At 39.2% G+C, this 25874-nt stretch overlaps 1 protein-coding gene across 2 annotated transcripts in view; it reads left to right on the top strand.

The window, feature by feature from the left end:
• Positions 1–643: 643 nt before the first annotated feature.
• Positions 644–25874, top strand: part of LOC119797370 (nuclear receptor ROR-alpha A-like) — a 93401-nt gene continuing 68170 nt past the window's right edge. Inside the window, exon 1 of one of the 2 annotated variants that reach the window (XM_038306427.1) lies at positions 644–945. In XM_038306427.1, coding sequence (XP_038162355.1) covers positions 804–945 — 142 coding nt within the window. In that variant the 5' untranslated portion in view covers positions 644–803. The remainder of the gene's footprint in view (positions 946–25874) is intronic. The other variant, XM_038306428.1, reaches the window with a different exon arrangement.

Raw genomic sequence — 25874 nt, 5'->3', positions numbered from 1 at the left:
TCAGAATTCTGAGATTAGAGTCAGAATTCTGAGATTAGAGTCAGAATTCTGAGATTAGAGTCAGAATTCTGAGGTTAGAGTAGGAATTCTGAGATTAAAGTCGGAATTCTGAGAATAAAGTCAGAAGTCTGAGAATAAAGTCGGAAGTCTGAGATTAGAGTCGGAATTATGAGATTAAAGTCGGAATTATGAGATTAAAGTCGGAATTCTGAGGTTAAAGTCGGAATTCTGAGGTTAAAGTCGGAATTCTGAGATTAAAGTCGGAATTCTGAGATTAGAGTCAGAATTCTGAGATTAAAGTCAGAATTCTGAGATTTGAGTCAGAATTCTGAGATTAAAGTCAGAATTCTGAGATTAGAGTCAGAATTCTGAGATTAAAGTCAGAATTCTGAGGTTAGAGTCGGGATTATGAGATTAAAGTCGGAATTCTGACTTTTTTCCTTATATTATACTGAAATAAAATTAAAAAATCAGTTAACTTTTTTATTTTTTCAGTGGCCCTAATCCTCTTCATTACATTTCACTGTAAAACTTTTAACTCCATGACTTTCTGGCGATCCTGTTCGGGTCTGAGCCTCCAGAGAGGGTGGGCAGAGCCCTCCGCAGCGCCGCCCTCACTCTCTCTCTGCCCGGCTCCTTCTCCTCCACGCTGCGCCCTGTCAGCCGCTCCTCTCCCGCTCCAGACTGGCTGCTCTCCGGTTCCTTTACTTAAACAATCAGCAACTGACCTTTCAGGATTTTCTATTTTTTTGGTGCCTTTTTTCATTGTTGCTCATTTTTATTGGATTTCCTTCGGTCCCTGGATGGAGCCATCCCCGCAGGATTCAGTGACTGACGCGGGAAGGAGTCGCTGTCAGACCGCTACAGCAGCCACGGAGACCCCGCACGCTGCGCCGGAGAGGACGCACAGCCGCTCCGGATCCTCCGGGTCCAGCCAAGGCAGAGGTAGGGCTGATTAGATCATCTGCCTAATAACCCATGAGCCAGGCTTCAAACACGGAGGCGAAGCGCAGAGATGATTCATTCTGTCCTCACTGACAGCAAACACTCCACTCTGTCTGGGAGACAATTGAACTTCTTCAATCAGCTGAAGGTCAGCCACAGCGTGCTGCCCACCGAGCTGCAAACCTTCAACTTTTTGTGCTGTAATCTATGAAATGCAATACAAGTTTTCCTCTGGCTTGTTTCTAGTCACAATAAAACAAATTTCCCAGTAGCTTTAACTCACTATACAGTTGAAAAGTGGTCAGTTTCTTTGCAGAACTTGACAGAAATAGCAGTATGGATCCCATCTAAAGCCATTTGTTCATGCTGATGTCACCCTTATCTTTTATATCAGAAATAAACCTGCATTTAATCATAGATGGATAGATGATGCTTGCAGAGGAATGGATAATCATGGAAATATGTATGGTCAAAGAGATTTGTTGATCAGTAGATGAGTGAATTATGCATGGTTGGATTAATAGATTAATGGAAGGGTGAACAACAGCTCTCCCGTCGGTGTTAAATGGTTTCAGGGCAGCCAGTGCATTAATGAGATTCATCATTTAATTGCCAACAATTAATTCAGCCTCTGTGTTCGGAATGTCCTCTGCTTCTCAGGGAAGTTTAGAAACTTTACTATAACTGCCACTCAAATAAATCCCATCATACCTGTCAGATCAGCTTCTGCACCTTATTAGAGTTCTCTGTTAGAAGTAATGGCACCCACACAGGAAGTGAAAGACAGCATGTGAGGTCACGTCCCCTGTGAGCCGCAGACTTTCCTGCAGCCTGTTATTGGTATGCAGGCAGAAGGAGAGGCGCTCAGATGGTGCTTCATTGAGTTTCTCAGGGCAGAGCTGGTTACGTAACAGCTGTTCAGGAGGAGGGGTGGGGGGGGATCACAGTGAGTGTGTGTGAGCTGTGTGGAAGTGGAGAAGAGTGGATCGCCTTTCTCTTACTGAGACATTCAGCTGCGGGAGGGATCGCAGAGAAGGCCATAGCAAAGTAAATACAGACGGATAAATAAAACTTTGGGAGGGGCAGACGCTGAGTTTGGTTCTTTCAGCTCCTGGATGTTTAGCCAGATAGAAACACAATCACAGGATTGTTTGTTATTCTCACAGAATATAGATGACTTCTCATTTGCACCTAAACTTCCTCTACGTCAACCTATAGCATTTGAAATATTTAGAGCATGTCCTTATTTCCAAACAGCTTCAGAAAAATTATAAAAGTTAGAACTGAGATGTGATCTTTACATAAAGCTGTGAACAAAAAAAGGCTCTGATTCATTATTTCAATGTTTCATGACTAGGATCTATAGAGAGTTTTTTGGTTAACCTTTGGTCCTGAGGCAGCAATGCATTCCTCACTGGTTCCGTTTCTCTAATGCTGTGTTGGTTCTGCACCTTTAACTGAATGCACAGCCTTTCTTTGAGGTCAGTTTACAGAATGTTTTCCCAATTGTCTTTGGGATCATTTGATGTGACATGGGCCTTTCTTTTCTTCTGAGTCCAAGGAAACGTGGTGATGCTCTTTCCACTCAAACCTAGAGGACAAAGCTGGAAGAATTGGTTAAGGAACGTCACAATATTACAGGCCCATATATAGCTACTAAAATTAGTAAAAGCAAGGCCCATGTTGGTTTTTGATAGAATGAATATTTCTTTAAACAGGGCGTCTTATTATTCCAAATAAACACTTTTATAGATTTGTTAAAGCATTTAAGTGGAATATAAATCTGGACATACTGAAAGACATAGAGGAACTCATAAATCCCGTCAGAGCTAGAGGAAGAGCCAACCACCTCATCATATCTGCCTGACAGTTGTCCTGTAGAAGCTTAAAGTTTCTGAAAAAAACAAAATCTTAGGTGGGGCTGAAATGTTGACCCCAATGTAGGTATTGAGCCCCTCCTCAGCAATCTAGAAAGGAAAGAAGGTACTTGGAAATTGTTTGGCAAGTTGATTAACATAAAATCATGGAATCTTTATTTCCATCCGGAATTCTGCGAATTGTTGAGTATTGCCATTATTGGAGGGAATGACTGAGAAATGTACAAAAGAAAGATGCTAGTGGACTGAACCAAACTGCATAATGCCTCCACATGCGGAAAGTCTCTCTTGAGATAATTCTCTAATGCTTCTAAGCTTTCTCCATTGACGTAAACTAAAGACTGCATTGAGCACCCTACATTTTATTGCTGTAATTCAGGCCAGTTGTACCACTGGGAATCCCTAGTAACAGCTCCCTCAAACTGGTCGGGATTAAGACATTTCCAGTTGTCGTTAATGGTGTTTGAAAATGAAAGTAAAAAATTACTAATGATCACAGGTTAAGTTTTGATCTTTATTCTTATTCTCCTCTGTCTTCTTATGATGCGCCATAATAGAGTTGACTCACGTTTCCCAACATTTTGATGCAAAATACTACACCAATGTGGAGCTTTGATGTAAACATCAGTCAGACAGTTTGCTCCTTTTCAAAGATGAAATAAAAAATGTTCTTACTCTCAGGATTTTTTGAAAGAGACTTTCAATTTAAAAGCTGCCTGTGGTTTCTAACCACGTTAAAGTTCCTGGTATGTTGGTTATGGTTCTCACTGTGGTTCTGAGGAGTCGAAATGTATTAGAAATGTTTTTATTACCCTTCCCTTGATGATAGATCGTCTTTTTGTGATAATTTCACTAATGTTGTCATACAGGTTGTATCTAAAGGATTTCTTGAGTCTATGGGTCTGACACTAATCAGGCACATATGATGTTTGTAAAGTTGGGAAATTAATAATGGAATCTGATTAAAATGTAATTTAACAAAGGCTTCGTTTTCCTTTTCTGCAAACTTGGTAAATCATCTGATAAATGATTCTAAGCAAGTTCTTCTGACTTGATTTAATCGGAAGATATGTGATGTATATAAAAAAAAAAAATCGATTTTGGGGAAACTTTTCTCTGATCCATTTTTGGATCTTCATTTGTGTAATGGTGACACAAAGTGTGTCAGATTCCTGCCGAGAAATGCCTTCGAGTACTTTCTAGTCGAGTGACAGCAGGCAAACTGGTTTGCTTGCATATTGTGACTGGGAGGGTGAAACTTAAAACTAGTGAGTCGGCTGAATCCAAAATACCATTAACACCAGCGTCTTGGCACAGCACTAAAGATTTGACACCCATGAAAAACCCAGATGTCTCTAAAGCTCGTCAGAGACAGCTGGGAGTTAGAGTGAGCTTCTTGGTTGAAATGGTTTTGGTGTCTGATAAGTGACCAAACTGGGGTTAATCTCATATGATAAGTGCTGAAATTCTATTTTATACAATTTGAGGTGGAATGCAGCTAAATTTTTGTCTTTGTTCCAACGCTGCTTTTGTCCTGATTATCGGAAGTATGTGTGCTCGAAATTTCATAAGGACATGAAATTATATTTTAGTGTTTCATAGGTTAACTCAAACAATCAGAAAGTTTTTTGATTGTTACAAATACAACAAGTTGAACAACAATAAGAAACTGAATCACTTTTCAACACAATCAGCAAACCAACAGAGGAGAAAGTGCTGCCAAAACTGCTAAAATTCTTTTAATTCTGTCTATCTAGTGTGTTAAGATCACAGCTGACACTGAAACTAATGTGAAACTTGATCATCACATGTTCATATATCTATACATTTAGTAAATGTAAGCTGATGTGTTAAAAAAGCAGGTGTGTTGTTCTAAAGGGCAGTTAAACCACAAACATCCATTTATCCATATTTTTGAAAAAAAAAAAAAATCAGTTAAAAGATATTAATTATAACGTCAACAATATAACGTATTAGGCCTGAAACATCTAATTGGATTAATCGTGATTAATTGGCAGTTTCTATAATACAGCAGAGCCTTGGTTCGTTTATTATTAGGTGTTTTAGTTTTGCAGTTTAGGAGAAGGTTCAGAGGAATTTATGCAGTATTTTTTTTTATTGAGGTGTGTGGTTTAACATTGTGTTTGGGCTGGAAATGGGCAGATCTGACAACCCTGGCAGAAAAGGATTGAAAACTATTAGGGCTGAACAATTGGACCAAAAATCTAAATTGTACATGTTTTCCACCGATTTTACGATTGCGATTTTATTTTGATTTTCCTTTATACTAACCCCAAGCTTGTAAATGTTTAATCGCAGACTTTCTGTTTTTGAAAGCTTGCTTCAACACTGCAAAAAATGTAAATCTAAATAAGTAATTTTTTCCCAAAATAAGTGCATTTTTTCTTGAACTGAGGTGGTAATTGAGACAATTTGCCAATGGAACGAGACAATTTACATTTAAAATGAGAAAAAAATATAGCATTGTCTTATTTCATGTGCATATTATCTAATTATCTTATTTTCAGAGTAAAAATACTCATTTCATTGGCAAATAATCTTATTTACCTACTCAAATTAAGGGTAAATACACAAAATTTTAGACATTATTACTTATTTCTGGATCGTTTTTGCAGTGAAAGGAGTCCATTGTTCCAGAATTTTAGTGTAACCTTTGTTTCTATAAATGCTTACTTCTACTTGCATGTATGGGTCTGTGTGGTAACTGCAACTCTCTCGACCTTTCTGTGTGGAGGAAAACCCACTAAGAGTTTTAATGCTACCTCAACAGCTGGAGTGAGAAATTTAGGGTTTTAATCTTGTTAAATATAATTGAACTAAAACTAAATGCCTCTGCAATTATAAAACTTCATTTTATAAATTTTATTAAATCGATGTTTTTGCAAATGCAATTAATTGCCCAGCCCTACTAGCTACAACTTTAAGAATGTAGTAGATCATTTCTTGCAAAAGGGATGGAGGATTTATTTGAAAATCGTGTTAATTTAAAGTATTATATGGTAATTTATATATGTAAACTTATAACTTACTTACATATTTGTATTTATTAAAAATGGGACGTTCATAGTACAGTAAAAAAATTCTAAAGTAGCCTATATTGAGCCGTCTCTAATGGAGCCTTTGACATTTCAACTAATACTTTTCCTCTAAAGTAAAAACAGAGTATCTTTCTTTTAATTTTTTCCTTTTTGTCTGCTGTTGGTCTTTCACTGTCAGTTCAGCGTTTTTTCATTTTCCATATCCTGTTGTTTTCTTTCTTTTTTCCTTTCTATCTTCTTTGGGACGATGCTGGCATCTCTGCCCCTCAGGAGTTCTCAGTCTCAACGTCATTAGAAACAATAAAACCTTCATCTTTGTATTGTATTCAGTCTTTGGCACCTTTACCTATCTCTAGTTGTTTCTCTCTGTGATGAATCTTAGAGGCTGAAAGTTTGTCTTGTCATAATTATCCTCCTGAATTCTGGATCCTGTCAAAAATGAAATTATTATCACTTTTAATAACATCATTAACTCTTCCATCCAGACACTGGGTATAGTTTAGTTTTGCTCTCACCTCAGATATATTGTTTTTCTTCCTGCTCTGGTGAGTTTATTTTGTAACGATCATCTGAATATATAATTAACCCACATGCTAATATTTAACCCATAAGCATCTGATTTTGAAAAGCCATCCTGAGGCTGTGTTATACTTTGAAATATAGTCACAATTATTTGGATTTTGAAACAAAGCATCTCTCTGGGGTTCTTTTCTCTGGTTTTGGATGTAAATCAACACATTTTTCAGATCCAGATCCGCTCATACCTAAGATCAGTGCAGTGAACTGACAACAAATACTTGGATCTTGGGCATGGAGGAGACGCAGCGGTTAGCTCGCACGACCCTGGAGGCTTTAGTCCGAATCCGTTCGAATCCCCAGATCAAATCCAATCTGTGTTCCTTTGCCGCATGTCTCTCCCCTTCTCTCATATCTCCTTTCCTGTCAGCCTACTGTGGAAGAAATTAGCCACTAATGGTGAGAGAAAAAAAAAAAGATTCAGTAGGGAGATGGGAGAAAGTTCCACAAAGTCAACTATCACTGCAGCCCTCCACCAGTCGGGGCTTTACGGCAGAGTGGCCTGACAGACGCCTCTCTTCAGTGCGGGAAATTTGAAGGTCCGCTTAGAGTTTGCAAAAAAAGCTTTAATTTTATGTGGTATGTGTAAAGAAAACCAGGCACCGCTCATCATCTGCCCAATACATTCCCAACAGTGAAACATGGTGGTGGCAGCATCATGCTATCGGTGTGTTTTTCAGCTGCAGGCACAGGAAGACTGGTTGTCATTGAAGGAAAGATGATTCCGGCCAAGTACAGAGATATCCTGCAAGAAAACCTCTTCCAGAGTGATCGGGACCTCAGACTGGGCCCAAGGTTCACCTCCCAACAAGACAATGACCCTAAGCACACAGCTAAAATCACAAAAGAGAGACTTGGGTTCAACTCTGTGACCATTCTTGACTGGCACAGCCAGAGCCCTGACCTAAACCCAATTGAGCATCTCTGGAGAGCCCTGAGAATGGCTGTCCACCAATGCTCGCCGTCCAAACTGAAAGAACTGGAGAGGATCTGCAAGGAAGAATCCAGATGTGAAAAACTTGTTGTAGCATTCCCAAAAAGACTCATGGCTGTGCTAGCTCAAAATCGTGTTTCTTCTCAATAATGAGCAAAAGGTCTGAATACTTATGACGATATGATATTAAATTCTTTTCTTTTGTCATACGTTTGCAAAAAATTTCCCCATTTTTTTTTTTTTTGTCAAAATGGAGTGCTGAGTGTACATTAATGAGAAATAAAATGTTCTTTATTAATTTTAGCAAATAGTGTATTTGTTTGTGCGTATGCGTGTACGCATGCTGACACAGACTTTTAACAAAGGCCCTGCTGATGACGGCTTCTCCGTCAAAGATGACATGAATCCAATGCCCGTTTCCAATGGCTCCTCCTGGCCTGGATCTACTCCCCCGCCACCATTTCAAACATTTCCATTTGTCTTTTAGTGCAAGCCCTGGGTTTTGTTAGGTCAGCGGATTGTACCTTCTCAGTAGGTGCATTCAGCTGTTAAACCGTCCTGATGACCATTAAACTGGCCTGACCCGAACATAAATAGAGAATTGATGACAGGAGGACGATCCGAGGAATCAGAACCAGCAGAGAGCTAACTTGAGCAGGCTGAGCTTCATGAAATCCCTGGCAGAATGTCCATCTGAAGCCTGAGTGCAGATTCCGTAGCAGTACAAGGGCATACAGATCACTAAGCACGCATCTATGTATCAGAAATACTCTTAAATACTGTGCTAATACTCATCTTCCCTCAGCTTAACTTCTGCCTCAGCTTTTCCACATTGTCTCCTGATTAACAGAGACATCCTCTTCCACCCTGCACGCCCCCGCAGCATAAAAACGCCCATTGTTTTCCGTTTGGTCTTCTAGTTACCCTCTCTGTTACTACTGCCTGTTTCTCCATCCATGCTTCTTCTGTTTCTGGGAGGTTTTGCTTTGTTTGTTTCTTTCCACAGTGCCCAACATCTACCCTGCACTTTGGTCCTACTCCAAAACATCACAAATTGACATCTACTTCCATCCATAGAAGGGCTATTTGCAGATAGTTATGATAACTTAATGCATTATTCATTACTGGGAATCAGCTAAATATTCAGGCTTAAAGCCTGGAAAAAAAACATCCCATAGTTTTCCTTTGTGTCAGATTTTACATCAGATCTTTGTTCTCACAGTTGCAAGCTTTCATTTTTCTTTATTTTCTTTGAAGCTCCTTGTAACTCTGTGCTGATTATATAGCATTAATGTTGCATCAACATTATTCTGATGTCTGAGATGCATGAGGTTGCGCGCGCTGATGTTCAGCTGCAGCTCCACCGCAGGATTAGAGCTAGTTACTGCTTAACTAATCAGCCTTTTGCTGCACTGTCTGCGGCATGTCAGCCGCTGCCTTTGATCTCTGTATTTTTTATTTTTTTACCTTTGGTGGAGGTGGAGTTGGCGGTTGGGCCTGATTTGCATACAAAGCTATTCTTGCTCTCTCTTTGTTCTTGCAGAGAGTCTAGAACGAGTAATTGTCTTCTTCAGTCAGGTGTGTTTATCTCTTCTCATTTTGTGGAGATTTCGACGGTGGTTTAAAAAACAAAGTAGAATGATGGTATTGGTTGATTGATTGCTCTGCTGTAGCATGGCTGTATACCTTCTAGTCATGATTGTTACACAGGTGAATGATGAGTGAATGAGACTCATTGAAATGTTTTTGTCTCACTATGATGAAATGATTTACACCAATAAGACTTCTCATAAATTATAGGATAAAAAATGTTTATCCCATAATATTAGTTAAATTGTTATCTATTTGAAATCATTAAAATATTTATGATATATACTTTTTTCATCAAATGATAAATAAAAGTGATTGAATGCTTTGTAAGTGAGAATTGAGTGATTCTAAAAATATACATGACAAATCTAAGAGTATGAGTTTTGTGCAAATTGTGATAATTGAATAATTATAATAAATTAACTTTATTGATCTTGCATTGGAAAATTATCTCTGAGTCTAACCCATCCTCTTGAGGAGCAGTGGGCGGCCATTGTGCGGTGCCCTGGTCTTGCTCAGAGAGACTGCCCAGAGTGGCAGTCTGTTGGTAACGTTCGGGTACTTGCAACTTACTCAGAGCACCTCTTCTGCTTATCCGGGGTCGGGTCGCAGGGGAAGCAGCTTCAGTAGGGAGGCCCAGATGTTCCTCTATCCAGCCATTTTGGCCAGCTTCTGCAGAGAAATCCCAAGGCGTTTCCAGGCCAGCCGAGAAACATAGTCCCTCCAGCGTGTCCTGGGCCCCCCTCTGGGTCTCCTACCATTGGGACGTGCCTGGAACACCTCACCAGTGGATTAGACACTCTACAGTTTTTCCGGCTCAAGACCATGGTCTCAGATTCGGAGGCATTGATCCTCATCTCTGCCGCTTCACACTCAGCTGCTAACCGCTCTTGCGAGAGCTGTAGATCACATCCCGATGAAGACAAGAGAACCACGTCAGCCAAGAATAGCAGAGAAGAAAAGCAGATCCCCTCAACAGTTTGGCTCTCCATAAAAGTTATGAACAGAATCGGTGACAAAGGGCGACCTTGGCGGAGTCTAACTCTGACTTGGAAGTGAGACTTAGACTTACTGCTGAGTTAAAGAGTCCAACTTACTGCTTGCAATGCGGACCAAGCGCTCACACTGGTCATACATAAACCTAACGGCCCTTATTAAAGGGCCCAGTACTCCATTCTCCTGATTCTTCTGTAGTTGGAACACACCCTGTTTAGGCCTGCCAGGTGTTTATCTAGGTTCAACATTACAGGCAGTATTTATTGATCTGATTTAAAAAAAAAATATTTAAAAAATATATTTTATATTGCAGGCCATCTTCATATTGCCAACATTTCATGCTTTACACATAATTGCATAACGATACACCATTTGAATCTTATTTTGTGGTTTCTAAAAATATTCAATATGATGTGTTTATTTAAAGAAAAATAAACAAGAAGAGATATTCCTTTACAAAATATAAAACATCTAAAAAACTTTTTTTAATGGAGATATCATCGGAATATTTGCCATTAAACCCCAAAAGGGTCATCCAGATCACTGCAAAAAAAGATGAACAGCTCAGGGTTGCTACTGAGCAGGGTATGCGGGAGTTTACCCCTGAACTTACCCTGGATTCTCACTAACCTTGCTTCATTAAATAGGACCCTCCCCTGATCCGCCCTTTCCCTCACCCTTCTCACCCGTCTCCATGTAGGCACATATTTGCAAAGCAAAAAAAACTAAACAAATCATAAATTTATAACGCTGTTAACAGGAGAACTTCATGTTTTGGAAATGCATTGTCTGTCTGTCAATTACTGAGTAATGTGTGTTTTACCATTAGCATAAAACAGTATAACTTTGCAGCTAATGATGTTAGCAGCAGTGTTTTTTAAAGGTCTCGGTCTCATCTCGGACTTGACCGCATTTGGTCTCGGTCTTTGGCGCAGAGGACTCGGCATTTTATTTCAAGACCGGTCGAGACCACAACTGTGGAAATAACGCTAATCATCAGAATATTATCAGTTCCTTTAAGATCCTTCTTTTTATTGGATGCTTGGATTCAAATCCAAGCAATAACCTCATAGTCTCATTGGTAAATGCAGTGAAGGAGATCAATCTACTTTTTCAACAAATTATCTGTCTCATAACATATTTTCACAACTTGGTGACAGATATAGATTTATTTAAGAAAAGTTATATAATATAGCTTTAATCTGTGTATGAGAGAGAAACAAGAGAAACGATTGGCTTTTTTTTTCAGTTTTACACATTTTACAGAATTTTGCATGTTGTTTTGAAATAGCACATTTAAAAACAACATAAATGTTTGTACTGTTCATGAACGGCAGTGAAAATACAGTTTTGATCGACTTTGATTAATTGTTTGAAATTCTTTGCTTACTACACAGAAGTACTAAATAAAGATGTTAATGTTTAGTCCAGTTCTGTGTGTTAAATATCTAGGTGTTTTTATGTGAATGTGGGTTTTTTTAGATCCATTTTTGTGATTATGATCATGTTTCACATTTTATTGTCACATACTGGTGCTGGTCTTGGTCTTGACTTGGTCTCGGACCCTAAATGTCTTGGTCTTGTCTTGGTCTCGGGTTAGATGGTCTTGACAACAACACTGGTTAGCAGAATGTTTAGTTAGTAAGGTAATCACACCAATAGCTGTCCTATTGAAGCAATCTAAGTTAGTTGCTCCTACACTACGCCGACGCTGGCCATTTATGGGCTGGGAGGGTCTAAGCCCTGAGTGGCAGCTCAGCCCATCCAAAAAGATGCCTTTAGTTCTTCACATCATTATTTATGAAATTTTTCTGTCTAAAATAATGAATTATTGTGTAATGAACTTTAGATTTCTTGTTTAATCGAGTCAAAATGAATATTTAAACAGGATTTACTGTTTTACAAAAGAATCCAGGTAGTTTTTCTTTGCTTTTTATTTAGAACTTATTATTATTATTGTTATTATTATTATTATAACCATTATATCAGAAAGTGTTTGATATTTTATTCTAGTATCAAGTTATCAAATTATGCAGATCAGTTATCTATTTGGCCTGATACTTACATGGCCTTATTTTGGCTTCTAGCCTATTTATTGACAGTCCATCTGTAGTGTAGCATGCCAAGTCTGTCAGTGAGAACCTACTTTGCAGAAAACAGCTAGACGGAGGAAACTCGGTGAGAAAAGGTGTTTGTTCTTTGGAGCCTTGCATGGACTTTGCACAATCAGGTGAGCAATATTCACTTGTGAGGAATGAAACAAACAGAACCTCATAAGTAGAAGGTGGTGCAGATGAAAACAAATAATAAGTAAAGATTGGTGGAACGTAATGATCTGAGAAAGGAAAGAAACTAAATAATAGTAATTATATCAATATATGATGCATTCTCTCATTTTATGCTGCAGCTTGTCATCCCTCTTTTTTCACACATTTCACATGTAGATCTACATAATTTTTCCCTTCAGGGTGTTAGAGATCAGCATTTATTCAGGCCCAGACATCAAAGCTGTTGAATCACGACGGTAATGCTTCTCACCTCTGCAACTAAAATTCAAAGAGTCAAACTGAGTGAAATAGGAAATAAAGGAGAGGTGGAAAGCTCGGTTCATTTCTTGTGTTTCTGTTCATCAAAGAGATCTCATAAGGGGACCAAAATCTTTTAAATTGTGTTGCACTTTGATTTTCTGATTCTTCTAAAAGCATAGTTTCAGTTCCTGCCTCTTAGTGTATAGTTTTTGTATTATTGAAACACAAACTTATGAAGATTCCTAATATGATTCTGGAAGCAGATTACTTTTATTTAGTTCTATTAACATACGCCTGTATGCTCCAAAAAAGAAAAGTGCTAAAGCTCCTGCATCAACACAAGCAGCCATGCTCCCATATTATCTATTAATTCATTGCATTAGAAAGCAAAGGGTTGCAACTTTCTCTCTTAAAAGCTGCAGCAGTTTCAGTATTTGTTTAAACAGCCACATTGCTCAACCTGCTATGACAGATATGAGCTTGTAGAAAACATTTTAGTCACAGAACACAACCGAGCAAAGGCTTTCTCGTTATTAGCTTTATCTGACGAATTTTTAGCAATTTGAAAATGTAAAGATTCAAGTGATTCATCCATTTTTAATATAATTCCTTATCTGTATCATTCCTCCATTTTCAGGAACAAACTAATCTTTTCGCCCAAACTGCGTCGACTAAAGCAACCAGTTGTAGATTCCATGACATCTGCCAGCAGAAGTGACGTAACAAGTGAACTTGGTGAGCTTCTGCCGCAACGTTTCATCTCTTCCTCGGCTGAAGAGACTCTCAATCAGAGGCAGCCTGCAGCTCTTTAAAATGTAAAACCAATGCTCTCAGCTGAGATCAAAGCAGGTGTTTCTTGACAGCCTGATCTGATGGCAGACTTCAACTCGCTCTGCTGGTGATGCTGCTCAGGCGTTAGGGCCTCATCAGGCTCCTGACGTCTCCTTCGTCTGCAGATGAAAAACCAAACCCTCTGTAATAGATCTAAACACTAAAGAAGCCATCATTTCTTTTGACTAAAGACATGTTAAAGTATATTTTGAATAGAAACTCCCTTTATTGTTCCACAATAATGACGACTTGCCTTACCTGTTAGATCTAATTATTGACAGTATTCCACAGTAACTTCTCATGAAAAAAAATAAATAATAGACTTTAGGTACTGGAAAATATCCTCAAAAGAGATTAGTTTGGTCACTATCTTGACTTAAACGGTTGGTGGGATAGTTTTTGGTGTGGTCAACTGGTTCAGGTCTGACCTCGAGGCAGGAAATACTGTGTGTCATTTTGTAACTCTAAATCTGAGTAAACAAAACAAATATTTAAAAGAAAAACTACTTTTGGGGTTCCTCAAAGCCTAAAGGAATAGTACACCTAAAACATGATTAGCCTTCATTTTCTACTCACCCCCATGCTGAACAACACTCTGGAGTACTTTTTTGATATCTCAAATGCATCTGGAGATCTGGGAGGCTTCTTGCTGTCTGCTGACATTCAAATAATGGAGGTCTATGGCGCCCGAGGCAGAAAGGTCCATAAACGTCCACAAAAAACGTGTCAATATTCCTCCATACTGCTCGTCCAATGTATTCCAAGTGTCCTGAGTGGGTAGCGTCCAGAATTTACTCGAAACGAAGTCATTTAGAATGTTTTTAGAGCATAAACAGTAGTGTATAGGATTTCCTAAAAGCGCGTTCACGAGTCTACGGAAACCGCGGCAGACCAAACCAGATGAAAGTGCGCATTCAGCTCGGCAAAGAACTCATGCTCTTCCTCAACACTGAAGTCCTCAGACATTTTTCTTTCGTTGTTTCTTTCTTTGCACAGGTAAACAGCACATTTCTTCTTCTACGCTTGCATTATCGGCAGAGCAGACGCTAAATGCGCACTTTCATCTGGTTTGGTCTGCCGCGGTTTCCGTAGACTCCTGAACGCGCTTTTAGGAAATCCTATACACTACTGTTTATGCTCTAAAAACATTCTGAATGACTTCGTTTCGAGTAAATTCTGGACGCTACCCACTCAGGACACTTGGAATACATTGGACGAGCAGTATGGAGGAATATTGACACGTTTTTGTGGACTTTTATGGACCTTTCTGCCTCGGGCGCCATAGACCTCCATTATTTGAATGTCAGCAGACAGCAAGAAGCCTCCCAGATCTCCAGATGCATTTGAGATATCAAAAAAGTACTCCAGAGTGTTGTTCAGCATGGGGGGGAGTAGAAAATGAAGGCTAAGCATGTTTTGGGTGTACTATTCCTTTAACTCTCATTACACTTTTGTTCAACCCATATAAGTTCCCTATACTTCCGATCCCAAAGGACTACAGCCATTCTGTCCATCTCAATACTGATAAACAGATACTTACATTTTATTTTTTAACACACGTATAATTCAGAATTTAAAATCAGACAAACAGAATTCTTGATTTTAGTCTCAAAATTGTGAGAGAAAAAAGAAAGCTTGAGTGTGCAAAGAAAAAAACAGTAGGTGTTAGCAGGACACCTATCGTAACGCTGGACTCAAACTACGGTGTTGCTGCTTTCCTGATCTAGTGCGGGTGTGTGGCAGAAAGTCACTCATACTGACCAGGTCAGCCTAGTTCGGTTTGACTCCTGCTGTGGAAACATTCATGTGCATGCGATGTCTGTTATGTATTGCCTATCTCCTAAAAATCTTCAGGATTAGCTTTTCCGTTTGGTTGGCGCTCGGCGTCAAGCTGCAAAAGTTCAGATTTCTGAACTCCAGCCTGAAACGCTCGGACGCCCATACGCTCAAATGCTCCTCTCCGGGTGCTCTGATGCTGTGTGGGGCTGGTTATAATCCCGCAGCAGTGTGTCGCAGTGAGCTTGTGGCAGGCATGTTGCAGATATTTTGGATTGATGCCCAATTTTCAAGCGTGAAACTCAAACGAGAAATCCTCCTCCACCTCAGGGTTATCTGGCTAAACAGGTTAGATTTCTCACAACTGTAAATAACTGAACTCCATCCTGGAGAGAAACATCAGCTGTGCTGCTTCCATCAACACCCTTGTTTATAGATGCTGGAGATCGGGCTGTTTTTCAGTGTAGTCCTGTTTCTCTGACTGTGACTGGCTGGATGTGCTCTCTTCATCCTCTGACATGGGAGCTGGCTTGGAGCTCGTCTGCCTGGCTGTGTGTTTCCTGGACGGGGCGGCCTGTGGAGCTGGTTGACAGTTGCCTTTTGTATCTATGCTTCTTTTTCTATGTCTGCTTCTGTCTCCTTGAACCCCAGTGGGCCTCAGCAGATGGCCGCTCACACTGAGCCTGGTTCTGCTGGAGGTTTCTTCCTGTTAAAAGGGAGTTTTTCCTCTCCACTGTCGCTACAAGCATGCTTAGTGTGAGGGATTGCTGAAGAGTCAATGAGTCGATGCAATCAACTGGTTTTCCTTAGATAGAAAATTTTGTATCAACGACTTGTGTTGTGAATTTGGCGCTATATAAATAAACTGAATTGAATTGAATTGAACGTCTGGATCAATGTCGTCTGGACAGATGAGAGCAAAGTGTTTGCGTCTTAATGTACAGTATCATGTGACAAAGCACAGCATAATACTAGTTTTCTAGTTGTCATTGAGTTTTAACCATCCTGCTGGACGTCCTGAAGCATAAAAGTAGATCAGACCCCAAGTTTGCAGACTTTTCTTGTCCGTGTCTCTTTTCACCTTGAAAAGGTTTAAGATTCTGTGTAAAGTAGAGCAAGGAGGCTTTGGCCATCTTCTCCTGTGAAACTGGGACAAAGTTTGAGCTGCAGGTGATTGATGAAGAAGTTTCTCCTAACTCTTCATGCCAGTATGCTTAGACTGACCCGTCTCAGAGACACGCACACCTTCTCTGGATGATGACGTTTTTTCTTTTTTCAAAGGAGGTTTTTACACGTCTTGGGTTGTGAATTCTGAGGATGTGTTTGTCTCTGCGACTTTGCACAAAGTCACAAAGTGAGAGTGAAAGTGAGGTTTCACCTTGTTCGCTGTATCTTTTTATGTTTGTCTCACTCCTTCCTCTTCAGTAGCTCAGCAGCTTTTCATAAATCCCAACTGATCCCAAGTTGTTCACTGTTTATACACTTTTTCAATTTTATTCAGTATTCACAAAGGAAAAAAAAACTCAACACTGACTTATAAAGTGCAAACAAGCAGGGGTGTGTATTAAATAGCAATCTAGAGTTCCTGAGGCGATAAGATTTTACACATGAGATGAGAACATGAAGTCTTTATCAAAATTTTTGCCTAATTTGCATTTTTAAGTTAACAGTTTATCTGCAGTCAGAGCTGAGTTTTTCAGTTTTTGAACTTTCTATTACCTTTAGTTACAGGGAAATTGTTTAGACTACTCTGAGGAATTTTAATACACTGCTTCCATTTCATTCAGTTTATACAGATAGTGCCAATTCATAACATGTCTCAAGGCACTTATACGTCCAATCATACAGGGATAGTCAAAGTACAGCTATTCAGTGATCCTAGCTATCAAAACAATGCAGTTAAGTTTACCTTTTCATTAAAAAAAGATTTTCATGTTTTTCAATTCTCAAAATGTTAATGGTGACAGTGGTGTACAAATGTCAGTGGTGTACCAAGACTTTTTGAAGGGCAGGGGCGTAAAGAAAAAAGGGAACATATAGCGTATCCTTACCACTGTTTAACATACAGTATATTTGGCTCCCAAAGGGGGCGCCCTAACACGCTTTTTTGCTCCCAAGGTCGGCACAGTAACATGTCTTTTGGCTCCAGAGAAGGTCACTTTAACATGAATTTTGGCTCAGAGGGGGGACTAAAGGCTGAGTTATACTTCAAAACGAGGTCGTCTGCGTGCGTAGGTGTCGCTGTGAACGCAGAGACGTCCCCGCCCCTTTCGCAGACCCTCTGCTGCACCTCTCCTAATTGTAGGTGACTGCAGACAGTGCTGCAGACAGGAGGCCTCTGATTGGTCAAATCTACATCCGCTCTACTCATGCGTATCTCCTGTTTGGAACCTTACTGGCTTATTTTGTTTGTATGACTGCGATTGTGGAAAACGATTCGTAAAGATGGACCAGCTAGAAGAGCGAGAACGCAGGGACCTTTTTTCCACCTGGATCCCCGCTCTTTTTCGCCCTCATGTTCCTCTGTTGTAGCACTAACTTGCCCCGTTTCTTCACCGCCTCTTCCATATCTAGACCGTCAGCTAGTTCGTGATTTTCCCCTTTGGCGTTGTGGTGTGGAATAAACAGCTCAGACCACGCTTCAATACTGAGTATAAATGAAAAATGTCTGTGTCATATCTGCGTTATGCTCACTGCAGCACACTGCTGCGGGAGTATAGCAGCCCTTAAAGGGCTCATTATGGTGGACTCATGAACAACCCACACGGAAAATGAGCTGCCCGTCACAGCCATAGACATTATATACCTAGAAGCCTCATGGGACGCTGTCAGCAGCGAGGCTGACTTGCCTAGGGGGCGGCCATCTTGGATATTAATAATTATTAATTAATTAATCTTGGATATGAATAATTAATAATTGATTTTCCACTTCAAAAAATGATAAAATACATCAGCTTACAATGTTATAATGATAATTTGATAATTCCTTCCTTCCTTCCTTCCTTCCTTCCTTCCTTCCTTCCTTCCTTCCTTCCTTCCTTCCTTCCTTCCTTCCTTCCTTCCTTCCTTCCTTCCTTCCTTCCTTCCTTCCTTCCTTCCTTTTCCATCAACTCAAACCTTCTTTCCTTCCTAATGTTATCACTTCCTTCATTCCCTCCTCATTCTCTTGTACCCTACCTTCCTTTCTTCCACTCTTCCATGTTCACCTCTATCCCTTTTGTGTCTATCCTTCCTTCTATTTCTTTATCCTACCTTTTTGGTGCCCTAACTTAATTGATTTATTTAATTTATTGCTCTCATAGTGGAGAAATGTACTCGTTACATCGGCTGAAATAGTCAAGGAAAGGAGAAGAAGAATGTGCCAAAGGTAGAAAAAGGTGTATGGGATATATACAGTATATACACATATGACAGCTTTTTTTTAATAGTAGGATTATTATACAGGGTTATTGCACAGAGTGTTTACATGGGTATTTATATAGAAAGATATTTATATAGTTATTCCACCCAGTGTCAAATATAGAGAAACAGGTTATTGCACAGGGTATCAAATAGTAATTGGACATTTTATGGCTGTTGTAGTGTTACATTGTAGAGTCTGGGGGGAGCTGGAGGCTCAGGTTGTAGATGTAATTCATGAGCACTGGTCCTCAGCAGCCTTGGGGGGGATGCCGTCTGGTTCCGAGGATTTCCTCTGTTTCAGTCTCTTCAGTTGCTTCTAATCATAATTTAGATATTAGTAAATAGAATCTTATTAACGTTCCATCTCTGCACTTCTTGGTCACCTCTCCCTCCAACATTTATTAAACTCAATCCTGCTGCTCACCTTCCTGCTTGAAGAGTGAGTTCAATTAGAAAATGTAATTATTTTTAGATGTATATTTCTGTCTCACATGCTGATAGTTTAAGGCTAGTGTGAAAAGAGGTAGAACTGGAAGTGAACTGGTCAATCAGGTCTTCTACTAATAAACTAACTGGTCAAAATGGACCAAATTGAAACAGGTGCATCAAAGATCTTCCTAAGAAAAAGTACGATTGACAAGGTCAAAGGTTAGTTTCCTAATTAGTTTGAGATTTTTATTTAATCAAACTTTAAAAGTAAAGTAAAGTTCACAAAAGTAATAACATTAAGTCTTTAAACTTATTTAAAATAAGTATGAGGTCATGGAATGAGCCCACCTCAAAGATTATTCAGTGATTTATTTTAATTGTGGTGCTGCATAGCTACAGCAGGCGGATCGTATGGAGGCTGGAGTCCCCAAACCTGAGACATTCTCTGCGTGTGTTCTCTTTCTCTCTAGCCTTTATAATCAATAATAAAAAAAAACAATCTAATAGGGCTTTTTATTTAAAAATTTTCAGCACACGTCTCCAATAAAATTTTGCACACCAAGACCTTTTCCAGAAGATGAATAAACAAACGCACCCAGCTACTGTATGAAGACACATCCCTCATATTTCACTGAATCTGCTGCTGAGCATTTTCCAGAACTGCCTGCAGGGTTTCATTACCTTTGCCCCAAATCTTAGAAAGAAAATCAGTTTTTCTTTAATGTTTTTTTTGTCGCTCTGTAGGTTTGTCAGATATGCAGAGTTGGCAGCGTCTGGTTTGAAATGTTGCTTAAATATGGATGATTGGAGCAAACCTCCAATGTTTGGTTAAATCTGATTCACTTACATCATAAGCATGACTGTTACCATTATTACGGGAGTTTATTAAATTATCCAAGTATTATCTGTTTTACTTTTCTGGTCATACTTAAATGGGAGAAAATACAAAAAAGATGTTTTTAAAAGATGAGTATACCTTTTTAGAGGAAACTTCATCTAAAGCACTGAAGCGTATGTGATGATATTAGGCTGGCAAACTGACTTAATACACAGCTTATTAGTCTTGGCACGCCTAGACTCTCCAGTATAACACTTACTAAACTGTGTTTTCTGGGTTTTATCCATGTTGCTCTTTATTCAGCTCTGAATGAGCTGGGTAGATATTTAATGCATAAATAACTCGCTGCTCTAAGGGTTCCTCTCTTTTAAAAAAAGACCTCAGTGCATTAGATCTGTTTATCTGACCCTGTTTTTCATAACCCGGTCCTGCATTTTAAACTGTTCTCTGCCGGTGCAGACATTAGTTAATTAGAACCAGTTTGACATCATGAAGTAGGCTAAACGAATCAACACATGGTGCCCTACGTAAATTTCTAAAAACAAAATCTAAAAAACTGATGAGGAACATAGTTTTTGACATGTTTAATCAAGAAAATATGAACAAAGCAGTTAGAATTCTTAAAATCTAATGTAAAACGTGGAAAAGTTGGGAACCTTCTAAGAACCGGCCCACCTTTTAAAATGACAGCAATAGAGCGCTGACAAGCAACCCAGAAGAACCACATACCTCACTCCCTTAGCTAAGGTCAGAGGTCATTAGAGTGGGCAATATGGCTTGAAAAGCTAACCTCTAAGGTTTTTTTTCTTATCAGATCCAATCAATCAATTTTTTAACATCCGTGTATGAAACGGTGGTGCCGGCAGTAACATCAGGGAATCCGCTTAGCTTTAGAGCAGTAAACAATGGAGAGCAATGCTAATTTTGAAAAGGGAGAGACTTTAAAAATGTACATCTACACATACAGTGGGTATGGAAAGTATTCAGACCCCTTTAAATATTTCACCCTTTGTTTTATTGTAGCAATTTGATACAGTTAAAGGAAAATGTATTTCTCATAATGTACACTCAGCACCCCATCTTGACAGAAAAAAAAAGAATGCAGGATTTTTTTTGCTAGTTTATTTAAAAAAAAGAACTGAAATATCAAATGGTCATTCAGACGGACCCTTTGCTGTGACACTCGTATTTAAAGGAAAAGTCTGGTCAGCAGGAAATAATCAATTAGTCATTATTTATACCTAAAGCTAATATGTTGGTGGTGATATAATGAATTTAGTGTTAATCAGTAAAAAAGATAAAAAGTCAAGGAACAGCCATTTTTGCCCAAACATAGTGACACCTCACTCCTGAAATCTCCCGGCAGTGACGTCACGGTGCGGTAAGCCTAGCGCCATTCTCCCCGCTTTACAAGCTAAATCAATGGGAACTACGAAACACATCTGCAATCAACAACAATTATTGAAGATTTTAAGAGGACTTGACTACTGAATTACACCAGAGCTACGGTTAAACTGACAATGCCCACATGCATGGCAGTTGGATGTTGTAATACATCGGTTAAAAGGGAAAAATAAATAATTATTTCACCTTTCCAGTCCATGATCCTCCACGGGTTCGTCGTTGAATTGCCGTCGTTAATCCGTTACTCTCTGCTTTGCATAGTGCACTGGTTGTCGCCATCATGGATAATAGCACATTGTGACAAACACCAGATACAGCACTGGGACTTGATCAACAGCCGATACCGCACCGTGACAATGTCACTAACCAGTAGGTGGCAGTAGAGTTCTTTGACAAACATGGGTGTCTCCGTTAAAGCACATTTAAATGAAATTACTCTGAATTTAAAAGATTTATCATTTATTGAACAGTATGTAATAATGTCATACTTAAAGTACTTTCAGAAGTTTGTATTCTAAAGGTGACCGGACTTTTCCTTTACCTCACATGACGTCCATTTCTTCTGATCCTCCTTGAGATGGTTCTGTGTTTAATTAAACTGATTGGACTTGATTAGGAAAGACACAAACCTGTCTATATAAGACCTTACAGCTCACAGTGCATGTCAGAGCAAACGAGAATCATGAGGTCGAAGGAACGGTACCAAAGAGCTCAGAGACACAATTGTGGCAAGGCACAGATCTGACCAAAGTTACAAAAGAATTTCTCCAGCACTCAAGGTTCCCAAGAGCACAGTGGCCTCTATAATCCTTTGCAAAGGTTTGGGATGACCAGAACTCTTCCTAGACCTGGCCATCAAGCCAAAGTGAGCAGTCGTGGGAAAAGAGCCTTGGTGAGAGAGGTAAAGAAGAACCCAAAGATCACTGTGACTGAGCTGCAGTAGGGAGATGGGAGAAAGTTCCACAAAGTCAACTATCACTGCGGCCCTCTTCTAGTTGGGGCTTTATGGCAGAGTGGCCCAACAGAAGCCTCTCCTTAGTCCAAGACATATGAAGGTCCACTTAGAGTTTGCCAAAAAACACATGAAGAGCTCCCAGACTATGAAAAAGATTATCTGGTCTGATGAGACCAAGATTGAACTATTTTAGTGTTAATTTTAAGCGGTATGCGTTAAGAAAACCAGGCACTGCTCATCACCTGCCCAATACAATCCCAACAGTGAAACATGGTAGTGGCAGCATCATGCTATGGGTGTGTTTTTCAGCTGCAGGAACAGGAGGACCACTTCCAGAGTGCTCAGGACCTCAGACTGGGCCGAATGTTCACCTTCCAACAAGACAATGACCCAAAGCACACAGCTAAAGAAACAAAGGACCGGGAACAACTTTAAAACCATTCTTGACTGGCCCAAAAGCCCTCTCTGGAGATATAATAGATATTTTCCTATATATTTTTACAATATTCATAGAATAAGATACAATAATATTACTGTAATTTCAAGTACATAAAAAAAAAAAGCAGTAGATTTGCAAAATCATTAATGATAAGTGCATTGGACATTCGGGCAGATAAAGTTGTGAGGGTTTTAAAATATAAACTTCATTTGGTATTTGGGCTAAATGAAGATCCAGTTTCTGGTATTTTTAGCTATGTAGTTAGCTTGTTTATTGTTGATATGGTTTGCAGATTGTATTTATTTCTTTATTTCAGTATCTAACGCGAATAAAGAAGGTTTCGTTTTATTGAATATAGTGCTATGAATGTGAAACTTTCCAAATATAAATAGATCAATTAGTTTTGCCAGTTCTTTGTTTGGGTGTGTAAAAAAAGCGATAATGCTATGGCCAGAGAGGGTTAAACTGGAGTTACATTTTTGAGATAAGTACTGCTCTATTGCTTTTCATGAAGGATGTGGTTACAGGACATGTGAATAATATGTGAGGGGTTATTTCAGGTTCAATATTGCAGATTGAATAATTTGGATTTATTTCAAGATATTTAGCTATTTCATTATTTGTAGGATAGATGTTATAAAGAATTTTGAAATACATTTTACAGATTTAAAATGTTAATGGGGTATTGATAAGGTAGTGAACAAGGTTTGTTCCAGTCTAGTCACTAAAAAATGGAGTTCCAGTAGAATAAGCATGTTGGTTGGAGGCATTTGGATTGTTGAAATGTTAGTTTCCAATAAATACAGTCCGCTGAGGAAAAAATTGGTGGTCAAAGTTGGAGTAAATTGTGAAACTTGGGGCCGCCGGTGTCCAGGCTACCGGGTCGGGTTTAGTCGCTCCGTCCCCTGCACTGACCAGCCCTAGAGCTCACGGCTAGGTTCCGCTGCACTGTAGTCAACCAAAATCTCGGACGATTTTGAAATTCCCCCCGGCATTTTTTTTAAGTATGAAAAGTAGGACATGTCTGGGAAAAAGAGGACGTCTGGTCACAAATATGCTATTTTCAGCCCAGCCAACGTTATACACCCTATTCAGAGAGCTTAAGGACCAGCACCAAATACCCTGTAGAATCATTCTATGACCCCTTTTATCTTCATCGCTGGAACAACCCAGTTTGCTTTTGACTTGTTGGTTGTCAGCGTGTGATTCCCCAGATCACTGGTGAAGATTCTCAGTCATCCAGGTCATAGCGTTCCAAAAAAGTAAATAAAAAAAAATCCACTGGACTTTCCTTTCAAAGTTTAAAGACATTTTGCTTCTCATCCAGGAAACTGGACGAATTGAAAAAGTTTCCTGGATGGGAAGCGAAACATCTTCAAACTTGGAAACAAACTCCAGTGGATTGTATTTTAACTTTTTTGGGATTCCCCAAGATCCATCAGAACCGGCCATTTTAGGGCAGAACCTCAGTGCATCAACATGAAAAGACAAAACAAATACATAAATAAGACATGGATCAGATCAGAGTCATCGGGTTGCACAAGAGACCACGTGTCATGGTTCGTGTTGGATTCCTCAGCATGGCTTTCACCTCCTGACAGCCAGGTTGGCAGAGTGTGAACTTTCCCCTCTGCAATCTGCTGGGGGCAGATGGAGGAGACACTCCTTCACCGAGGTGAGGAAAATGCCTCATGAAACCCACATGTCTAGGCTCTTAAACATCTAACGCTCCTGGGATTTTATGTTTCTATGTTTGATGGAAATATGACCTATTTAGAAACATATGGATGTGTAGTTTGACTAAAACTAAACAGACAAAAGTGAGAACAGCAGCTGATGTTTGAGATAGTTTTTTGTTGATTCGATTTTTTTGTGTGTGTCCTGTTTTGCCAATATAGATCTGGGAATAGATGTCCCAGATTTCATTAATTCTTAAAACTTTAAAATGTTTTCACTTGCAGCAGGATATGACCAGCTAACAGTTGTTGGAAACCATGAATTAGACTGTTTCAGAAGAATGGTTTTATCAATTTGTTTAGATGATACCAAAGTCTGTTTCGATACAATTTCCATTCCATTCCCAAATAGACGGATATAATGCAATATCAAGTGTCCGATTGAGAAAAAATTATTTACATTGAAATCGACTTTATAAAAACAAAATAAATAGGATTTTTACCATTTTCTCTCTAAGAATTTACAGATTTCAATTCAATTCAGTCTATTTATATAGTGCCAATTCACAACACATGACATCTCAAGGCATTTTAGGGTTCGCCAGATCATACAGTCAAATTAATTCAAAGTTTATATATAAGGAAAACCAGTTGATTGCATCGACTCATTGACTCGCAGGCAATCCCTCATATCAAGGATTTAAAAGAGATTTAAAATCAATAACAGCCTTCTTAGTATTAATTATAAGAAGTAAATCATTATAAACTTTTAATTTCACTCATTTGAGAATTTTAACTTGATTTGAACTTGGAAAGATATGACTCATAAAGAACTCTATTGGCTCCCAAAGTTGATGTTTTTCCTTCCAGACCACAATTCAGACAGATTGCTTTCTTTTTAAACTGAATCTGATCAATGGTACCAGTGTTAGATGAAAGGATGGTATCTGCAGCTCGTGTTGTTCAGCTGGGATGAAGAGAAATGTTTTGGCCTTTGAGTTATGACAGTTCAAGGCTGAAGCAGCAGAAGATCCGAACCCCGTTCAGCCTCCCGAAGGAGCTTTCTGCTGCTGATCTCTTGATCTCAGGCTGATGAAATCCTGAAGAAACAGAAACTTACTGTCTCCCTGTAATGTATGCAATCAAGAGCAAATACAGGATCCTAAAACCTGGGACTGTTGAAGAAGACAGATGTTTAGCAGTTGTTATGATTTGTTAATATTGATTTTTCTAAGAAGTGCTGCAGGGATACATTAGTACAGATCGGAAGCTCACGTTTTCTCCAGCATTAATCCAGGTGACTGAAAAACCTCACCATCATTCTTTTTGCTCTTCAGATCCAAGCCATCAGGGCTTGGAGGCGAATGCTGCAGCAGTGTGAATCAAAGCAGATGAAGACAAACATGAGAATTTTTTTTTTTTTTTTAACAGATCATCTCCTAACAACATCCCTTCTGTTACCGACCCAAATGAGGTCAAAAATATGACAGCCAACGTGAGTGAGGAAATAAAAAACGTGGAACAATCCAGAGATACACATTTGGAAGGTAGAAAAAAAAACCTGAATTTAAGAAAATGAAGATCTGTGGAAGTTTGTGGGAAACCAGACGAAATTGGAC

Source organism: Cyprinodon tularosa, unplaced genomic scaffold (assembly GCF_016077235.1).
Source record: "Cyprinodon tularosa strain WSP-4 unplaced genomic scaffold, ASM1607723v1 ctg580, whole genome shotgun sequence".
NCBI classification, from domain to species: domain Eukaryota; kingdom Metazoa; phylum Chordata; class Actinopteri; order Cyprinodontiformes; family Cyprinodontidae; genus Cyprinodon; species Cyprinodon tularosa.
The sequence above is the reverse complement of the archived record's forward strand: the minus strand, read 5'-3'. Positions and strand labels throughout refer to the sequence as shown.